At 33.8% G+C, this 23,307-nt stretch overlaps 1 protein-coding gene across 1 annotated transcript; it reads left to right on the forward strand.

The window, feature by feature from the left end:
• Nucleotides 1-5,215: 5,215 nt before the first annotated feature.
• LOC124356509 lies at nucleotides 5,216-22,776 on the forward strand. Its single transcript, XM_046807565.1, has 2 exons — nucleotides 5,216-5,315; nucleotides 22,311-22,776. The coding sequence occupies exons 1-2, from the start codon at nucleotides 5,276-5,278 to the stop codon at nucleotides 22,640-22,642; spliced, it is 372 nt and encodes a 123-aa protein (XP_046663521.1). The 5' UTR covers nucleotides 5,216-5,275; the 3' UTR covers nucleotides 22,643-22,776.
• The last annotated feature ends 531 nt before the right edge of the window (nucleotides 22,777-23,307 follow it).

Below are 23,307 nucleotides of genomic sequence, written 5' to 3' on the forward strand. Positions count from 1 at the left end.
TAATGAAAAATCTATTTGAAATGATGTAAAATCTGCTTCTAATCAATGAACTAGGCCTATCTATTACAATAATGTTGTCAAATCTGCTACGAGTAAACGAAAAAATCTTCGAAGTGTTTTGAAAAATCTTTATTCAACAATATTAATCATATTAAACTCTTTTTCTTTTATTTTTTCATTCCAATTCAAAGATTTTAAATATTTTAACAAAACGATTGATATCTACTCAACTTCTACTTATTTTATTCTTATTTGTTGCCCAGCACTGCTACTGTCCATCGTTTATAATTAGAAGCATTATTCGGGTCTTCAATATTTGTTTTTTTTTTTGTATTTTAGTGTAGATGTATCGTGAGAGAAGCAATCTAGCGAATAGTGTCGGGCGTTTGTAATGAACGAATTAATGAAGAGAAGGAATGAACGAATTAAGGAAGAGAAGGAATAAAGGAATAGGGTAATTGTTCGGTAAATGGTGCACCAACCACAATTGTTATAACTCGGCTTGTTCTATAGTCATTACACTATGGCCACTCGTGTAAAGACTTGTCCCCAACCACTGAACAACAACTATGTCCTCAATAAAAAGCGCGCTTGAAGCTCTGGGATTTGAACCCAGAACCTCAGGCTTTAAAGCTAAGAGAGTCTTGAAGTTTATAAGCTAAATCTCTGCTATAAAAGTTGTTCTCACTTTTACAACTAGGAGAGCTGGTTTATAAATGACCTGTAATAATTTTATATTTCAAAAACTACTAATCCGATTTTAATAAAATTTTGTACACATATAGTAAATACGTAACTCTTTCGACTTCACTTATCTATAAGAGTGAAATCATCCCCTACTTCTAAATATTCATAGAAAAAGATTATCAGATAAGTCTGAAACTTCAAAAAACAAGAGAGTTCTACTTAAAATTTCATGAAAATAACATAAATTTTTAAATCTACCCAATCATCCCTTATGTTAAAACTCTTATATCTCGAGAACTATTGGAGAGTTTTTGATGAAATTTGTATATAGGATCAGTAAATATTATAGTATGTTTTAAAAACTTTTTTCATTACCACTTGAAAGAACATATGTCTGTTATTTGCCTTTATGAACACTTGAGTCCAGCAGTTTTGGAACAATTTAAAGATTCAGTTGATTGGAATAATATTATAGATAGTGGATATTATCCTATACAAATTCTATTAAAATATGTTGCTGAAATTGCAAAATTTAAGGAAGAGAGTCCTGAATATGATAAAAGTAGATAATTAATTATAACGATTCGTGAGCTATAAAATAACTTTTATTACAAATTCTATAATTTATTTAAAAAATATAATTACATTTTATGAAAAAAATTTGAATTTTTTTTAATAAATGGCGGACTACAGAAAGTATGCAAATGATATTGAAAGGGCGGAGTTTTAAAATCTTTATCCAATTAGTAAACAACATTTGAATGAACCGAATAAAAGAACTAAATTTAATATTGATTTTGGAGATAATTTTTGCTTATCTATCTTCCAGTTTTATATTGGTGGAACTTTAACAAAACAAGATGGTCAAGCGTATTTTTGGTATAAATTATGTCAGATTAATAGATAATTTCGGACCATTTTTATTCTCTAAAATTGAAGTAAGATAACACAATAAATTTATAGAAGAAATAGAAAATTGTGATCAATTAAGTACAATTAAAGGAACCATATCTTATTCCAAAAACGATTTATTTTAAAATAATTTTGAATCAACTTTTAAATTTGCACAATTTAAAGCGGTTGGTGATTTAGCACATTTCGGCTTAGGATTCTTTGAAAATGTAAATTTTCAAATCTATAAAGGTGGATTTTACATTAGTTTCATAAGAGCTGAAGATGATGATGCGATATTAAAAATAAAACTGCAAATGACATGCCAGTTGATGGAAACATTAGAATTAACGAGTTTTTTATAGAGTTCCGATGATTGATTACAAAACTACGAGTAAAATTCGGTTGGTTGATGAAATTTAAAAAAATCTCAAAATATTAAGTTTAATTTTCTATGTTGGCAATATATTTGAACAAAAGGAACAACTTAAGAACAACAACAACAACAACAACAACAACAACTACAACTTACAACAACTTTATTCGTTCGATATCACAAATATTTATAGAAATATATTCAATGCCAAGTTCGTTATTATAGGTTTTCAAACAGATAGAGAGAATAATTAAAAAAACCTTCAAATTTTTAAAGTATGAATGTTTTAGGTTAAAATTGAATGGTTATTATTATTTAGATGAATTACAAAATTTAAACAGTTCTGGTGGTCTTTCAGAATTATGTATCAAATGTATCAAGATTTAAAAAAAGTTTACTACAAAAATATGGAGATGTATTACAATCCCAAATAATATATAGCAAATAGGCCAATTTATGTCATTGGTATTTCTGGTTCAAAGAACGTGTGTTCACGTTTTGATAACTCAGAACTAACTAATGTATGAGTATTTAAATCTGTTATCAAAACACAATGAGATTTTTCATCTTGTTTAACATACAATAAATTGATTTCTAACTCGGCATCATAAACTTCGGAAATTTGCAATGGAACTGTGTGTAATTTCTCGCCATAACTACACATTTATGGACATTTTTAGATAGTTGTACTGGCTTGGAATTATAAATCTGTTTTTTCAAATAATTGATTATCTTTTAAAGACATTGAATACTCAAAACCTGTACAAAAAATATGTCATCATTCACGAATTTTCCATATGCTTTGCTCTTTTACAATCTCTTTCTGGTTTTTCAATAGCACTTTGGATAGAATATATAACACAGAAATCATCTTTATTTTTTTATGTTTACACAAGCTTTTTTATCTTTAATCTTCTTTGGTAAATCGATATATGATCCAGCATTCATAACTTTGTGTTTATTAATGCTCAAAATTAGTTGTTTACAACTTTTTATTGTTCATCCAGAACCTCTATTTGGATGATTTGCTTGTTCTCGATGTGTTAATGTATTAAATTGTTTAGTAATCAAGTCGTTTACGTGAAAGGTTTCATCTGCTTTCATAGTAAAATACATTGGACAAGTTTGTGGTTCACCGTTCACTAAAGTTCGTTCGTATTCACATTCTAAAGATAAATATAATTTACTATTTTTATTGTGTTGTATGAAATTTTCGATTAAACTTTTAATTTCTGGCCGCATAATTGATAGATATTTGTAAATGAACATGAAATTTCGTTTAGATTTATTAAAATTTATTGCTTGAAAAGACCATGTAAACAGGATAAAATTCGACATCAATAATATTTTCAGCTGGTTTTTCATTGTTTTAAAGAGTTTCATCTATTTGCTCGATCATTTCAGATCTAGTTTTACCGTTAGTTTCAATAGATATTTATTATCGTAAACATAATATCCTAAATAGTTGTATAATAAAGTGAAATCACTTCTATTTATCTCAGTTGTTGTAATATAAACATAAACATTTGCGCTGGAAAATTTATGTCTGGGCAGATGTAATTTTATAATTTCTCTTTCCATTTAAAATAAAAATCTATTAAATGGATGAAGTGTTTATAGCAAATTTAGAGAAAGGTTTAACGCATATTAAGATGAAAGGAATTGAGACTATTCAAAATAAGTTGTTGCTTATCTTTAGTTACATGCGCTACGTTTTATAATCTATAATGCAATCCAGAAGGTTCTTTATTCAAGAGCGCTCTTGAATAAAGTACGTTCTGGATTGCATTGTAAATTATAAAACTTGCTTTTCTATTAAATATCATACATTCTATAACTCAAATGAAGATAAAATTAATTGAAATATAAAAAAATAATTTTTTTAATTAAATTTTCTTCTATGTAAATAATGGAGTTCCTGAAAGAGTTGAACGATGTTGGTGCATTCACGTTTAAAGAATATAAAAAGTTAAATGAATTAGAAGAAAATAAGAAACACAAAATTTGGAAAGAATTAAACATAAATTTGGATTAACAATCATTGCAGAATTAGAAGATTACAAAGTTCATTTGCGAAATAGATTTCAGAATATATTGGATGATTGAATATATTAAAATAATGCAATATGATTAATATTGTTGAATAAAGATTTTTCAAAAGACTTAGAAGATTTTTTCGTTTATTCGTAGCAGATTTTATAATATTTCCAATAGATTTTTCATTAAGAAAATTTAAGAAAATAGAAGCAAACCTGAACAGTAAAATAATTATAGATTCAGTTATTTTCATTCTAGATTTACTGTTTGATTTTACAGATTCGTGTATTGTCCTTTAAGCAGTATTTTATATTGAATTTCTGTTAGTTCCAAAAGTGTGCTAGAACCGCCATATTCATATCTACTTATATATATATATATATATATATATATATATATATATATATATATATATATATATATATATATATATATAATTTCAGTAAACATTGAATCACGAAAAGTACTTGCTCCTCCGGGACTCGAACCCGGATCTCTCACTTGCCGGGTGTATATATAAATATATTTTGGACCGTAAATTAAATGTATAAATTGGCTAAGCTGTAAAGATTCACTCGAGAGGATGGAATTTCATATCTGTGTCTCTGTTTCTCTGCGTCTCAAAACGAAATGATCTATAGACGTAATTTTGCATGTAATTTTATTTAAATATAATGAACACTGAGTTCGATGTGGAACATGACTAACCATGGAATATGTCAGAACGTAATAGTTGTAATTCTTAAGATAGTATGTCTGCCTGGACATCTCGACAGTGAGTGATACGTACTTGCGTGGTTAGTGTTGTTAGTGTTACACGATCCGTGGTCTCTGTCACGTACTATTACCTTCTAACAGAGAATATAGAGTTCATTATGGTAAGTTTCCATGTTTTAACTAAGATATATCACAATTTTGTAAATGAGAATAAGGCATTTATACTTCCAAGGCAATACTTACTTCTTAGCTGTCATGTAATGAACAGAAAAGGGAACGTAGATGTGACCTTGATCTTGTCTTCTGTTCCTTATCACTTATCAAATAACAAACAACAGCAACCATCCTAAATGGAAATATTTCATGATAACAAAAGAAAAGTGTAAACAAAAAAACCAACTTTAGTGCTTATTTTTCTGCGTATTCTAATTTACGATTGAAGTCTGCGTTGGTGGATTTATGTGCAGCATGTGACCTTGAAATTGTGGCCCTTGATAGCAGTAAGTGAGGTTTTTAAAGGTAGAAACAATAGTAGACACAATCTTAGTACTGAATAAACTTCCGTTAATGCTCACCATGTCAAAATCTTTGGTCTCTCTATCATTAGGTAAATATATTTCGACCGTAATAACTTTCATGTAGCTTTGTATGTAATTTATATACCATTAAGTACAAATATGCGCCTAAATTTACTATGGAAATTTGAGTTGTAAGAATGTTTGGAAATTACTAAAGAAATTTATCTTATTAAAATATTTTAGATGTCTCGTTAATATTAACGTGGATCAAATAAGTTTTCTTTATGAATACACAATATGTGGTTTATATTATAAAATCTTTTTTCAGAAAGGCTTCTACATGCCAAACTTAGTTATTGATTTAATTTGGTGGTACAGGAAGAATTGTTATTTCCTGTTTATAAGATAAAATATTTGAATAAAAAATGTATACTTTGCTTACGCTAAAGATTTTACAAAATTTTAAATTGATATCCTCTAGCCACCTAATTGCTTACATAATGACATAAATGGCCTTCTAAAACATAGATTATACAGCGGTGTGATTTCTGATTTTTTAATTATTTTAGAGGAGAGATGGAAATATGAAAAACATAAATAAGTCGGCTATCATTAGTCTCAAGTTTCATGTTCGTCTATATTATTTTAAAAAGCACGAACGTTGCCCGAGTTTGCGGATCTTAGGTGTGTGACTCGATCAAGTAAAAGTTACTGGATCATTGTACTGAAAAGTTGCATGGACATTCTTGGGGTCCCTGGTTAATATATAGGCCCATTCTCATTTTGAAAATTCCTCCATGCTTCGCCCCGCTGGTATCTAAAGTTGAATTACAGAACACACATTTTATTACATGATAGAGTCTGATGAATGTAATCAACTGTTATGTGTGAACATTGTTTCATTACATCAAAATAAAATTGTAGAGTTAATTTTATAACTTTTACTATAAATTTTAAGACTGTTATAAATCACGTTTTAGTTGCCTTTTAACATAAGTAGGCTTCTCAGATCTGTCCATGGATGTATATTTTCTTTATCAATGAAAGATGGAAAAATCTACTATGGCACACAAAATACTATCACTGGAGTAAATTACCATTGCTATAAATTCGAAATAAATTACTAACACACTCTACTTACTAACTGACTTAAATTAATTTTTTACATATTTTCTTGATCGTGTCAACCAGACAAACTCAACACTGGCGTCGTAAATGTAATTTATTCGAACCAGAAGTGCCCATACAGGTGGAAAGCGTATGAAGCCGCCGATAATATAATAAGTATTTGGAACATTTAAAACTTTAATCACAGTTTTGGTTGAAACAATGGACCGGACGAATCACGGTAAGGAAGTTAAAAGCATAAGCACAGACCAACAGTAATGCCGTGTAACGTACCACTTATACCCCGACACTTTCACCTATCATAATCTATTTACGAATTACTTTTCACCTTGAACAATATAACTTACGCCTTGGGAAATATTCGTTATATATATATCAGTAAATTAATGATCCTTTGAAAATTACTTTAATTCCTGTGGTTCCTTTTAAGAAGATGTGAAATTTTGGGAGACGCTGTATTTAAATCTAAAACAGGAATGTATACAGTCATATTTTTTTATTTTAAATACGGTTAAAATAGCCATATGACAAGTAATAAATAATGTCTTTCAAAATTAAAATACCCAAACACCTAAAACAGATCCACGAAGGACAGAAATGTCACTATTGAACACGCGCAGTTTAAAGGTTTCTGAATACCACATATACTCACAAATTAAGAAAGTAAAGAATGTTCACTTACAAATTAAAAATACCCAAACACCTAAAACAGATCCACGAAGGACAGAAATGTCAAACCAAACACCTAAAACAGATCCACGAAGGACAGAAATGTCAAACCAAACACCTAAAACAGATCCACGAAGGACAGAAATGTCACTATTGAACACGCGCAGTTTAAAGCTTTCTGAATACCACATATACTCACAAATTACATTTGGTATCTGTTTAGCTTGTCATATAATGGATGTTAAATATGTTAACTACATATTTAAAACAAGAACTAATTCATATTATATTTATGTTAAGTTTTACGGGAAGTTTATTTTCTCAAACAAAGTGATAAATCTTCACATCCTTATGTCGGACATAAAATATAAATCAATGGTACATAGTTTCCCGCGGGGAGAAAATATATGTATTTGACACAATCGGCTACTCATAAAGGACGATGTAATAACACCCACCGATGGGTAGTTACAACAACAGTGAAACAATATCTCGGTGATGTAGTAACAACGTGTAAACCCGGATTATCAACACGTCTCATTGAAGCTTTACGATATGTTAAGTGGAACTATAAGCAGATGGGCGCTTTGAAGCACTAACGAGTACTAACCACATACCAATTCTAAAATATTAGTGTTTTCTGGGCGGGGCAGATTTCTCGGACCTGTATAACAAGCCCAATGGATTTTTATTTTATCTGCAAAACTTTTATCACAATGGAAACTCTAGATTTATAGACACTTTCTATACAGGAATTGCTCTACTGAACTGACTTATAAAATGTGTTAATGTGTGCTATTCTGTCACTTAACACCTTGCATGGCTTTAATTAGACGTTTTTGTGCTATACGAGTCTGTATATATTCTGATTTCCACATTGCTACCACATCACCGAGACATTGTACGATTGTTAATTGCACCCTACGGTGTAATTAGTCGATCCGTTAGCCGATCTATTAGTGTAATTAGCTTTAGGTGTAATTACGTTGCCCTTTATGTGTAGCCGATTAAAAATGTAATGAGTCAATTAGTTATATTTCACATCTATAAAAAAACACGTGTCTTTGAAATTTATTGTCCGAAATAGAGATACGATGATTTAATTTTCTTTTTTTTTGAGAAATATACTTGAAATAAAACTGAAAAATAATATGTATATACGAATGAGTTCGTGTTTTTAATTTTATAAAACTCTAATATGCTAAATAAATCAGTTATAATTACTTGTAAAATTCAAACAACGATACTATTAAAAATTCACAGTTTAAACAAAACGGCAAAGTAAAACACAAATGACGTAAGGAGAAAAACATAAATAAATACTACACGTCATGCTGATAAATGTTACTACAGTATTATGGAACTGAAAATGGAAAGTTGTTGCAAAAATGGTTTGTTACGCTAAAAAATCAATTTTACATAACACACGTTTGCATACACATCAATCAATGATTTTAAAAGTGCATTCAAAATATTTGTTAAAAATTAACAGTATTTAATTAGGATATTACTATGCTCTGCATTGTAATCTTAAATTTGCATGTAATTCAGCACAAACAACAACAACTACAAGGCCCCAACTTAAATATTAAATACCAGGGAAATGTACTTACTGCGCATTGAGTAATGATGAGCTTCCATCAGTTTCGGGAAGTTAGCCCCTGCCCACAAAGATCAGATGCTCACTAACGATAGAGATTGAAGCACTAATGAGCACTAACGAAGCACCAATCACATACTAATTACACGGACCTCTTGTAGACTAAAGAATGACTAAACTGAGTTGGAGACAAGATTGTATGTATTGTGCATTATTTCCAATAATTTTTAATTTAAAGATTATAAACTCTTGAGACTATGATAATTCTTGTTAATTATAAATTCACTTTTCATATAAATGTATTGATACATCATCACTTATTCCGTACATCCTGATTTATAGACTCAAGCGGTTCTGCTGACGTCTTCATATTTTCCATACATTAAAATTGATCAACAAAAATCTTAAATAAACATCCCATTGTCTATTCTGAAATTTGTAATGTCAAGCTCTATGAGTTTGCTTAACGTAGCTCTGGAATCACAATGAAATGTTATTAACCGTTTATCAATTAGTTCATTCTATTAATAGCAAATATATAAAATGAATCAGAATATCGTTGATCACGTGAAAATAAATTATTTTTATGTTGAAAGCTATAAACTCTAGTAAATAGTTGTTTTAGTGTTTTATTAAATATTTTTGATTTGTCGGTGAGGATTATACATATTATTTTTTTCGATTACAAAATAAACAAAAAAATTATTGTAACTTAAATAACATTGGCTGCATTTTGATATGGGTTTAACAAAACTGTTACTAAGTTATTGCTAATTTTTGAACTATTACTTGGTTATTTATTTTTAACTTAAAAAAACATAAAGAAAATAATGACTGTTATAGTAGATGTTCTGTTTTGAAAACGTGTCTTGTAATCCATCCTGTAGTGAAGGAAAGACAGCTTGGATAGGTCCCTCCACGACGTTGACGGCATTGCTGAAGTCTCATCACTCAAAGATCAGCCGATTTAAGTTGCCTTTATTATTTTCAAAAGTGTATATTCCCTGTAGCAATATTTATAGACGTATTTTCTAGGATAATGTACGAGAGCTTAGAGAAAATTGTGTGGGTTAGGTTGGTACAATTTATTACACAGGTTCATTTCATCTATAATACATTAGTAATATGTCATAATAGTTCATGAGTGGAGTGAAAATTTGCATGGAATATTCAAACCACCTCGTTTTTAGTAAAATCTATATTGTAGTAGTTTCCTTTAGAAAGTTATCTATGGTCATCCGTAGTAGTTAAAACAACGGCAGCCAACCCTACACAGAGACAGACAAACATACTGGGCGGTCAGATACAAGTGTTTGAGTATACCGACCTAAAAACAAATGTGGTCATAACGCAGATAACCGTTTATTATAACGTCCCCGTAAAAAATATGAAGACCCCGGTAACTGGGCGTGCAGATGACAACAGTGGTGAGTATACCGTAGCTAAACACATGTGAGTCCATAACGAAGAATAACCGATTATACGTCCCTAATTAATATAAAACCCCGTAAGCTGGGCGTCAGAGTACAAGGTGTTGAGTATAACCGAGCTAAAAACATGTGAGTCATAACGTAGATAACCGTTTATAATACTTCCAACATAATAATAATTAAACCCCCGTAAGCGGGCGTCAGAATAACAAGGTGTTGTTAGTAATGCCGAACAAAAAAACGGTGGTTCCTAACGTAAGATAACCGTTTTAATAAAACGTTCCCACTTAATAATATCACCACGTAAGCTGGGCCGTCATATACGAGGTGTTAAGTATACCGAGCTAAAAAACATGTTGTCATAAACGTAGAAAACCGTTTTATCACATCCACTTAAATAATATAAACCCCCGTAAGCTGGGGCGTCAGATACAAGGTGTTTGAGATATACCCGACCCTACAAAACATGTGGTCATAACGCAGATAACCGATTATAGAAAACGTCCACTTAATAATATAAAACCCCGTAAGCTGGTCGTCAGATACAAGATGTTTGATATACCAAACTTTAAAAATTTGGGTCCATAACGTAGATAACCGTTTTAAAATTACGGTCCACTTAAGAAGATAAAACCCCGTAAGCTTGGTCCCGTCAATACAAGGTGTATGAGTATGCCCGAAACTCAAAAAAAAGTTGGTCCAAACGTAGATAACCGTTTTTATACTTCCAACTTAATAATATAAACCCCGTAATCTGGGCGTCAGATACAAGGTGTTGAGTATAAAGCCGAGCTAAAAACCCGAGGGTCATAACGTAGAATAACCGTTTATATATACGATCCACTTAAATAATATAAACCCCGGTAAGCTGGTCGTCCGATACAAGGTGTTGAGTATACCGAGCTAAAAAAATGTGGTCCTAACGTAGATAACCGTTTATACGACTCCACTTAAATAATATAAATCCCCTGTAATCTGGGCGTCAGATACAAGGTGTTTGAGTATACCGAGCTTAAAAAATCGTGGGTCATAACTTAGATAACCGTTTATTATACTTCCACTTAATACTATAAAAACCCCCGTAAGCAGGTCGTCAGATACAAGGTTGTTGAGTATGTGCCGTACTAAAAACGGTGGTCATAACGTAAGATAACCGTTTATTCACGTCCACTTAATAATTATAAACCCCGTAAGCTGGTCGTCAATATACAAGGTGTTTGAAGTATATACCAGAGCTAAAAAAATGTGGTGTCATAACGTAGATAAACCGTTTATACGTCCACATAATAGAAATAAAACCCGGTAAGCTGGTCGTCAGTATACAAGGATGTTTGAGTAATACCGATCTAAAAAAATGTGGTCATCAAACGTTAGAAAAACCAGTTATTATACAACCACTTTAAGAATATAAACCACGCGTAAGCTGGGCGTCAGATACCCAGAGGTGTTGAGTATACCGAGCTAAAAACGGATGGTCATAAACTGATAACCGTTTTATACTGTCCACTTAATAATATAACACCCCGTAAGCTGGGTCGTCAGATACCAAGGTGTTGAGATAATAATACCCGGAGGCTAAAAAAAATGTGGTCATAAACGTAAGATAAACCGTTTATACGTCCACTAAAATATAAACCCATAAAGCTGGGCGTCAGCATACAAGGTGTTTGAGTATACCGAGCTAGAAAACACTTGTCCATAACGCAGTATAACCGATTAATACGTCCACTTAATAATATAAATCCTCTTTTAACCATGGCGGCAGATACAAGGTGTTGAGTATACCGAGTCGAAAAACACGTGGTCATAACGCAGATAACCGTTTATAACGTGTCCTACTTAATAATATAAACCCAGTAAGCTGGGCGTCAGATACAAGGTGTTGAGTATACCGACCTAAAAACACGTGGTCTTAATAACGCAGATAACCGTTTTATTCTGTTTTTAACGTCACACTTAATATATAAAAATCCCAGTAAGCTGGGCGTCAGATACAAGGGTGTTGAGTATACCGAGCTAAAAACATGTGATCATAACGTAGATAACCGTTTTATACGTCCAAACTTTAAGTAAATATAAACCCCCGTAAGCAGGTCGCCAGATACAAGGTATTGGAGTATACTTCGACTAAAAACATGTGTCATAACGTAGTGCCAAGCGTATATTATAAACGTCCACTTAATAATATAAACCCCCGTAAGCTGGCGTGGGCGTCAGAATACAAAGGTGTTGAGTGTAACGAGCTAAAAACATGGCAGTCATAACGTAGATAACCTGTTTATACGTCCCACTTTAATAATATAAACCACAGTAAGCTGGGCGTCTGATAGAAGTGTTGAGATGTTAACGAGCTAAAAGAACATGCGGTACATAAACGTAATATAACCTGTTTTATAACGTCCACTTAAATAATCTAAAACCCAGTAAGCTTGGGCCGTCAGATTAAAAAGGTGATTTGAGTAATTACCGAGCTAAAAACATGTGAACCATAGCGTTAGATAACCGTTTATAAATAATTAATCTATAAATTTACGTCTACTTAATAATATACACCCATTAAGCTGGGCGTCAGATACAGAGGTTGTTGCCAGTATACCGACCTAAAAACACGTGGTCATAACGCAGATAACCGTTATTACGTCCCCTTAATAATATAAACCCCGTAAGCCTGGGCGTCAGATGACAAGGGTTTGAGTAAACCGAGCTAAAAACATGTGGTCATAACGTAGAGATTCACCAGTTTATATACGTCCACTTAATAATATAAAAACCCCAGTAATCTGGGCGTCAGGAATACAAGGTGTTGATTATACCGAGCTAAAAACAAGTGATCATAACGTAGATAACCGTATATTACGCCCACTTTAATAATATAAACCCCCGTAAAAGCTGGGCGTACCAGATAACAAGGTGTTTGAGTATAACCGAGCTAAAACCATGTGGTTCCATAACGTAGATAAACCCGTTATACGTACTTACCACATAATAATATAAAACCCCGTAACCGGTCTGCATACAATACAATACAAGTTGTTGAGTATACCAGACCTAAAAACATGTGGTCATAACCGGTAGATGAACCGTTTATATCGTCTACTTAATAATATAATAACCCCGTTAAGCTGGTCTTCAGATACCAAGGTTTGTTGAGTATATCCGAGCTAAAGAACGTGGTCCATAAACGTAGATAAGCCGTTTATACGTCCACTGTAATAATATACACCAAACCCCTTAAGGCAGGTCGTTCAGATACAAGGTGTTTGAGTATACCGAGCATAAAAAAAAATGTGTCGATAAACGTAGATAACCCGTTTATAAGTCCACGATTAATAATATTAACCCCCCAGTAAGCTGGTCGTCAAGATACAAGGTGTTTGAGTATACCGAGCTAAAAAAACAGTGTTGGTCACCACGTAGATAACCGTTTATAAACGTCCAATTAATAATATAAACCCAGTTAAGCTGGGCGTCTGATATAATGGGTTTGATTATACCGAGCAGAAAAACATGTGATCATAGCGTAGATAACCGTGTTTATACGTTCTACTTAATAATATTAAAACCCACTTTAAGCCTGGGCACAGATACAAGGTGATTGAGATATACCCGACCTAAAAACACGTGGTCTTAACTGCAGAAAACCGTTTATTTTTACTGACCACTTAAGTAATATACACCCTCCGTAAGCTTGGTCGTCAGATACAATGGTGTTGAGATTATACCGAGCAAAAAAAATGTGGTCAGTAAACGTAAAGATAAAACCGTTTATAACGTCCACATTAATAATATAAAACCCATTTAGCTGGTCTTCAGGATATCAAGGTGTTTGAGTATAGCCGAGCTACAAAACAAGTGGTCATAACGTAGAAAAACCAGTTTATACGTCCAATTTAAAAATATAAACCCAGTAAGCTGGCGTCTGATATAAGCTTTTGAGTATACCAGACTAGAAACATGTGATCATAGCGTAGATAACCGTTTATACGTCTACTTTAATTAATATAAACCCTTTAAAGCTGGGCGTCCATATACAAGGTGTTTAGAGTAATACCGACCTAAAAACACGAGTCTAGACGCCAGATAACCGTTTAATAACGTCCCACTTACCTAATAAAAACCAAACCCCCGTAAGCTGGGCGGTCAGATACAATGTGTTGAGTATAACCGGACCATAAAAACACAGTGGTCATAACGCAGATAAACCGATTTAATCTAAACGTCCACCTTAATAATAATAAACCCCAGTAAGCTGGGCGTCAGATACAAAGGAGTCTGAGTATACCTGAAAGGCCCTAAAAACATGAGAACATAACGTAGATAATCCGATTTATAACGTCCACATCAATCAATATAAAACCCCCGTAAGGCTGGGTCGTCAGAATACAAGGTGTTGCGTATAGCCGAGACTAAAAACAATGTGGTCATATCGTAGTGTTAACCGTTTTATTTCGTCCTCTTAATTAATAGAAAAACCCGTAAGCTGGGCGTCAGGGTACAAGGTGTTGAGATGTAAACCGAGGGTAAACACATGTGGACATAACGTAGGCAAAACGCGTTTATACGTCCACATAATAATATAAACCCCCGTAAGCAGGGCGTCAGATACAAGGTGTAGAGTGTAATGACGAGGCAAGAAAACATGCGGTCATAATACGAAGATAACCGTTTATTAACGTCCACTTAATAATATAAACCCAGTAAGCAGTGGGCGTCTTGACATATGAAGGTTTTGAGTGTAAAACGAGCTAAAAACATGCGGTCATAACGTAGATTACCGGTTTATATACGTCCACGTATAATAATATAAACCCAGTAAGCTGGGCTGTTCTTGATATAGAGGTTTTGATTAAACCGAGCAAAAACATGTTGATCATTAGCGTAGAAAACACGTATTTATACGTCTACTTCAATAATTTAAACCCTTTAAAGCCTGGGCGTCAGATACAAGGTGTTGAGTATAACCGGACCTAATAACACCCTGGTCATAACGCAGATAACCGTTTTTATTACGTTCCACTTAAATAATATAACAACCCCCGTAAGACTGGAGCGTCAAATACAATGTGTTAGTAGTACCGAGACTTAAAAACATGTAGGTACATAACGTAATAAAGATTAGACCGTTTATAACGTCCATCTTTAATAATATATAAGCCCAGTAAAGCTGGCGTCCAGTGATTACAAGGTGTTGAGGTATAGCCCGAAGCTAAAAACATGTGATCAAAAAACGTAGAATAACCGTTTATACGTCCACTTAAATTAATATAAACCCACCGTAAGCTGGGCGACAGATACAAGGTGTTGAGTATACCGGAGCTAAAACATGTGGAACAGTAACTAAGATAACCGTTTTATACGTTCCACTTAATAATATAAACCCCCGTAAGCCAGGGCGTCAGCTACAAGGTGTTGATGTGTAAACGGAGCTAAAAAGACCATGCGGTCAAAACGTAGATAACCTTTTAATTACGTCCACATAAGAATATAGAACCTCCGAAGGCCTGGGCGTCAGATACAAGGTGTTGAGTAATACCGAAGCTAAAAAACATGTGGATCATAACGTAGGGTAACCGATATATTTCGTGCCACTTAATAAATGAGAAAACCCAGTAAGCTGGGTCGTCCAGATACAAGGTGTTGAAGTGTAACGAGCTAAAAACATGCGGTCCATAACGTAGATAAACCGTGTATATACGTTCACACTTAATAATATAAATCCCCGTAAGCTGGCGTCAATATTACAAGGTGTTGGATTATACCGACTTAAAACATGGTTGGTCTATAACGTAGATAACCCGTATATATTATTAACGTCCACTTGAATAATATAAAACCCCCGTAAGCTGGCTGGGCGTTTCAGATACAAGGTAGGTTGAGTATTACCCGAGCTAAAACATGTGGGCATAACGTCATAATCACCGTATATAAAACGTTCCACTTTAAATAATAATTAAGACCCCTAAAGCTGGGTCGTCAGATACAATGATGTTGAGTGTAACGAGCTTTAAAAACAAGCGGTTCAAAACGTAAGAAACACCGTATTATCTAAATCAATACGTCCCACTTAATAAATAATAAGCCCCCGTAAGGCTGGGCGTCATATACCAAGTGATAGAGTAATACCGGAGCAAAAAACAAGTGGTCAAAACTAAGGTAACCGTTTTTAATTTCGTCCACTTAATATATACGAAACCCCGTAAGCAGGGCGTCATGTACAAGTGTTTGAGTGTACCGAGGTAAAAACCATGTGGTCATAACGTTAGGCAAGTCGTTTTATACGTCCACTTAATAATATAAAACCCCGTAAGCTGGGTCGGACAGATAACAAGGTGTTGAGTAATACCGACTAAAAACATGTGGTCTTAACGTAGGGTAAACCGTTTATTCGTCCACGATTAATAATAGAAAACCCGTAAGCAGGGCGACAGATACAAGAGTTGAGGAGTAACGAGCTAAAAACATGTGATCAATAACGTAAATAAGCCGTATTATAACGTCCACTTAATATATATAAACCCCGTAAGTCTGGGCGTCCCAGATACAAGGTTGTTGAGTATACCGAGCTAAAACCATGTGGTCCCATAACGTAGATACACCGTGTATATAACGTCCACTTAATAAATATAAAACCTCCGTAAGCAGTGGGCGTCAGATACAAGGTGTTGAGTGTAACTAGCTAAAAACACATGCTGTCATAACGTAGATAAACCGTTTATACGTCCACTTAATAATATAAAAAACCCCCTAAAACCCGTAGCTGAGGCGTCAGATACAAGGAGTTTTGAGTATATCCCAGAGCTAGAAAACATGTTGGTCCAGAACGTAGGTTAACCGTATTATTCGTCACTTAATAAATTAGAAAAAAACCCGAAGTCTGGGCGTCAAGATACTAGGTGTTTGAGTGTAACGAGCTAAAAACAAGCGGTTCATAACGTAGATAACCGTATTAAACGTCCCACTTAATAATATAAACCCCGTAAGCTGGGCGTCCAGATACAGAGGTTGTTGAGTATACTGATAGGCTGACTAAAACATGTGGTCATAACGTAGATAACCGTTTATACGTCCACACTTTAATAATATAAACCACCCGTAAAGGCTCGGGCGTCAGATGACAAGGATGTTGAGTATACCGAGCTAAAAAAACATTGTGGTCCATAAACGTAGATAACACGTTTAAACGTCCACTTAATAAATATTAACCCGTAAGCATGGTCGTCAGATACAAGGATGTTGATGTGAAACGAGCTAAAAAACATGCGGTACATAACTTGATAACCGTTTATTATACGTCCACTTAATATATAAAAGCCCCGTAAGCTGGGCGTCCAAGATACAAGGTGTTTTGTTGAGTATACCGAGCTAAAAACATGTGGTCCATAACGAAGGTAACCGTTTATTTTTCTTCGTACCACTTAATAATTAGAAAACCCGTAATCTGGGCGTCATGGTACAAGGTGTTTGAGTTGTACCGAGGTAAAAAGCATGTGCGACATAACGAAGTGCAAGCGTTTTATACGTCCACTTAATAATATAAACCACCCCGTAAGCTGGGCGTCAGATACAAAGGTGTTGAGTATACCGATCTAAAAAACATGTGGTCATAACGGTAGGTAACCGTTTTATTTCGGTCCACTTAAAAAGTAGAAAACCCCCGTAAGCTGGGCGGTTAGAATACAAGGTGTTGAAGTGTACACGCAGCTTAAAAACATGCGGTCATAAGGCGTATATAACCGTTTATACCGTCCACTTAATAATCATAAACACTCCGGAAGCTGGGCGTTCAGATACAAGGGTTGTTTGGAGTAATACCGAGCTAAAACATGTTGGTCATAACGTAGATAACTGACGTTTATACGTCCCACTTAATAATATAAAACCTCCGTAAGCTTGGGCGATCAGAAACAAGGTTGTTTGAGTATACCGAGCTAAAACATGTGGTCATAAACGTAGATAACCGTTTATATAATTACGTCCCACTTAATAATATTAACCCCGTAAGCTGTGACGTCAGATACACAGGTGTTGAGTGTAACGAGCTAAAAAACAAACTAGACCATGCGGATCATAACGTAGATAACCGTTTATATGTCCTACTTAATTAATAATAAACCCCTGATAAGCAGGTGCGTCAATACAAGGTTGTTGAGTATACCGAGCTTAAAAACATGTGGGTCATAACGTAGATAACCGATTTATATACGTCCACTTAATAATAATAAACCCCGTAAGCTGAGGGGCGTCAGATACATAGGTGTTTGAGTATACCGAGCTAAAAACAATGTGGGTCATCAACGATAGGAAAACCGTTTATACGTCCACTTCAAAATATAAACACCCGTAAAGCCTGGGCGTCCAGAATTACCAAGTGTGTTAGAGTGTAAATCGAGTCTAAAAACTTCGTCATAATCGTAAGGATATATTAAACCGTTATTATAACGTCCCAACTTAATAATATAAACCCCGTAAGCTGGGCGTCAGATACAAGGAGTTTGAGTATACCCGAGCTAAGAACCATGTGGTCCATAACGATAGGGTAACCGTTTTATTACTTCCACTTAATAAAAGAAAACCCGTAAGCTGGGCGTCAGGTACAAGTTGTTGAGTGTACCGAGGTAAAAACATGTCGTCATAACGTAGGCAAGCGTTTATACGTCCACTTAATAATAGAACACCCTTAAACTGGACGTCAGATACGTAAAAATAGAGTCGTACAATCGATTTCTTTCTTAAAAATAAAAAAAGTCTTTTCTGTAGATTCATAAAAATCTAGATTGTGTCATAGTAGAGTGCGAATTAGTTTTTAAATCCTTAAAAGCCTAATATCCACATCACTGTTTTATATTTTTGAGAACTAAACTATAACATCCACTATGTTCAATGGTATAATACATTTGTAATACATATTCAGCAAAGTAACACGATAACACAAAAGTATTTTATAACCGGATAATAGAAAAATAGTGTGCAGTATTTAATTTTAAACTCTAGAAAAAGAGGTAAAAAAAGAACAGGGAAGGAAACGAATACACTGGGGAGCGGATACACATAATACTTATCACTGAACGTCATAGACTATGAGGAGCCGAACGCAATCAGTCCCTTCACTCTGTTCATAATTTTGTTTTACTACAGAAATAAATTTGGCTAAAGAAATCATGTTTTATTTCTAATTGCAAAAAGTGAAGTATTGTCTTCATTACTGTAATTCTGAGATATAGACAGTTTAAAGATGATTCATTTTAATACTTCGTTATTTATTATAGATGGACAACAAAATACACTGTACACACAACTGCTCAATATGGCACACATCACATTCTACGATAACGAAAAGAAATAATAGATAACTAATAGATAAAATTTTTCTTCCAGTGTTAATACATGTTTATTTTGGCCAAATTAGGCTTAAACGCTAGGTAATCTACTCACATTTACTCTACACAATATTTATTAACGACCAAGACAAGTATGCTTTACAATATATTTCCATGTATCCATATACATAAGTAGCATAGCCCTGATAGTATTACTGTATAACTAAAAGCTCAATCAGTAAATAAGACCAAATTGATATCATTACATTCAACAAGAATTTGGAAGTGTAGTTTATGTGCAAAAACCTCAACTAATTAGAGTACTCGTACACTCAGCCTCAAAGCGAGACTGGTGTTTTGATATCCATTATATTGAGGAATTAAATTTCACAGAAGATAAATAGAAACAATAAAGGGATTTGTTCGACTTAGTGGCCTGTACGCTCTCGGGTGTTGCGAGTTTTGTTGCAGAAACACATTTCAATCAGCTAAGCACAGAGAATGTTTAATCCTTTCCCGATTTATTTTAAAGTGCAGAAATAAAAATGAATAACAGTTACCGTTATTTCCAACGCTGTAAATGTTGCTGAAGTGGATAAATCTGCGTATGCTATAGTTTGTAATCCATTGAGAATCGGTTAAGCTGTAATGAAGCAAAGGCTGTAACACATTTTCATGCTTTACGAATCTCTTAATTATCCGTTAAACCATTAAGAACAAAATACAAAAATAGTTGGGACAGCTATCGAATATTCAGTACGGGATGTGAGGCTGACTATATCTGTCGCCTGTCTGTCCACCTTTCTAGGTATAGAAAATAACCCTGCAGAGAGAATAAAACAGAGTAGTGTGGCCTTGATAAATATACCGCCATTTTACATAAGTTCTTCTGCTTTATTAAATTCATTTTTGACGTGACAACGTCTTAAATTAGGTTGCGGCTCGGAGTCACTCATGAAAAAGTGTAACGCCCGGTAACGTTACGATGCCCGTCCAGTGGGTCCGCCGCACGGGATCCGCACGGGATAAAGCAGATAACTGTGGGTCCGCCGCACGGGATAAAGCAGATAACTATGTTTATTCGTGAAAATGTGGAGTGCTTAGATTCGTCATTTACAACAACTACAACAATAAAGGTAAATAATTGTACACTGATATTTCATTATCGTAAACTATGATTGATTGATTAATTGTTAGATTGACACAAAAGTTGAGAAACTGAGTTTATAGGTTATGTCATACTATTGACAAATGTTGATAGTGTTAAGTAAATTATTAGTTTAAATCACTCTGCAATCAATCGTAATTCAGTCGATTGAGAAGAAACAGCGCGTATTGCTAGTCAAACATTTAAAATAACAAATTATAACCTCTAACCTGTCATAACAGTGCGACCAAACAAACGAACTAAACCGACCAATCACCACGCGCGGAGTTAGAATTTAACTGTGTTTAGCAAGAATTTCAAATTCCAATTTTAGTAAATGTTTTATTCAACTTTACCATTTACAATAACAAATTTTAATTAATTTCAAATTATGTACAATGTTCTAGTAAACAAAATATATTTCTATAGTTAAAATTTGTGCAATTCTTATTTTCATTCAATTCCTTGTTCCTATTGTGCAATTTAATAATATTCATATCAATAAATATTCTACCGAGAAAAAGACGTTGTCACGTAAAATCTTCGCCCGTAAAACCGACTTTACAGGCAACCATATTTTTTTTAATCTTTATTATTCAAAGTGAAATTTAATATTTCCTTTTGTTTATTTTATTGTGATAAAACAATTTTACCAAGTGAAATAGTTTTCTGTTTGTTGGTAACATATGTTTCTACCGCGAAAAAGGTGTAGAATAAGAATTATATTAAACGTTTTGTACCATAAACTTTAACAATTGTGTGTGTTTAATAGAATTTAAGATGAAACTAAGGAGTCTAGAGAGGGTCCAGCGTCATTCTTGAGCCGATAGGTTTAGGTCGCTCTCGAGGCTAATCATCGTGGCGTAAGCTGTATTGCACCTTTATTTATGAATAATAATTACAGAAATAATACATTGGACATTAGCATTCTATCAATATCCATCATTGACTTATTCATGTTATAATACACAGCCAACCAATTTAATAAGATTAAACGCACATCAGGTTTCGGGTCTGCATGGGAGGCTTTACGTAGACAACTTGGTAATTTGTTTTAGGGCATATGCCACATTTTTGTTAAAAAAAGTATATAATGTAAAAAATTATTATTTTAAGCGAATAAAACACGCAAGATTGTTCCTTAGGTATAAAATTATCCTAAACTTGTTACCTATAACATGTATAAGCGACTTTTAAACCAATCTTAGCTTCTAAACAATGTTGAAGTCTAACAAAAAAACATGTCGTGTTTTTCTTTCACATTTTAGTCTGACCAATAGAGATTCGTTCATATTTTGGGTATTCTGGACGATACCATTTTCCTTTTAAACAGCATTTTAATCTATAACAACTCTGAATAAGATAAGATCTGGCCTTTTGGTGTCGACATCGCATAGTACAGAAAATGTGGGAGTACGGCAGACCCACACCTCGTATTGGAACGTCAAGAATGACGGGGTGGGGGGGGGGATACTGCAGGACTGGATAGCTCAGTGGTGAAACACCTAAGATGTAGCCAACCAATCGTAGCTTAACTCGGTTATGTTTCCGTTCATGTTATTTGGAAACCTTATAATATCTTACCGCGGCGAAAGCGTTTTAAACAATTTAAATTCATTCATTGTTCACACAATTGTTCTTAGTTGTACATTGAACGAATTTAAAGTAAACTTATGTCCTCCTTGCAATGACGCTGGTTAAAGAAACGTATAAGAACACAAACAATTTATAAGATCAAATGTCAATTAGTCAATGTATCAAACGTTTAAGCCATCGCTGTGATATGTTAACAGGTATCATTGTGATCCATTTCTTTCTGGTCACTGAAGCTGGACCGATACCGGACGCCGTGCCAGGACCAGGACCGACACCTCAACAGGGCAGTGGTGGCGGCGGAAGTGGAGGTGGCGGAAGCGGAGGTGGTGGCAGTGATGTTATTGACTTAAAAATTGATGTGAATCCATTAAAGAGCATGATGGATTCAGCCACTAGTGGAGGCAACCAGATGTTACAGACACTTATGAATCCATTGATGACATTAACTAACATGGGAAGCCAAGCTATGTCTGGTGCTATGAAGATGATGCAGGGGGGCATGCTGGGGGCGGCGAACTCGATGGGTTAGTGACTACGGTGTGAAGACTTTCCTTCGGGTTCTAGGTGTCCCATATTGAAACACTCACCAGGAGGTTCATCTAATTAAGTATAGTTTATTATATTTTGTACTATTTGTTAATAAATTATGTTATTTTTGTAATACATTGTTAGTACTTATTGCCTCAACTGCTATGGAAATCATATTAGGTTAAATAGTGGTGGAGTTGAAATCAACTGGAAAGTCGAAGTAATTAAGCCTTTAACGATAAATATTGCTAATAAAATAATTAATTTCGTCTCAAATTGTGATACTATAAGTTATAATATGTTTGGAACTATTGTGAGAGCAAGAAAATTGAGCATTTGGGTTAGTGATAATATGACGCAACTATTATTATTGTCAACAATGGTATATTAGACTGTGATGTCTGATGGCAAAAGATGTGGGGTATTAAAAATTGGATTCTTTGGAAGTTAAAAATGTCAAGAGATTCGAACATGAAGGCTGCGTTTCAGTTAACTGTAATAATAAGTTATAGAATTAGTAATGTTTTCCAAAAATATTATATGAAATAGTTGTATATTTTGAAGAACTATTACTTTGTAAATAAGACAATTAATCAATTGTAAAATATAATAATGAGATAAAACTCAGTATTCACAATAGGTTTGTGTAATTAACCTGACATCATG

The sequence above is a fragment of the Homalodisca vitripennis genome, chromosome 1, assembly GCF_021130785.1.
Source record: "Homalodisca vitripennis isolate AUS2020 chromosome 1, UT_GWSS_2.1, whole genome shotgun sequence".
NCBI lineage: Eukaryota > Metazoa > Arthropoda > Insecta > Hemiptera > Cicadellidae > Homalodisca > Homalodisca vitripennis.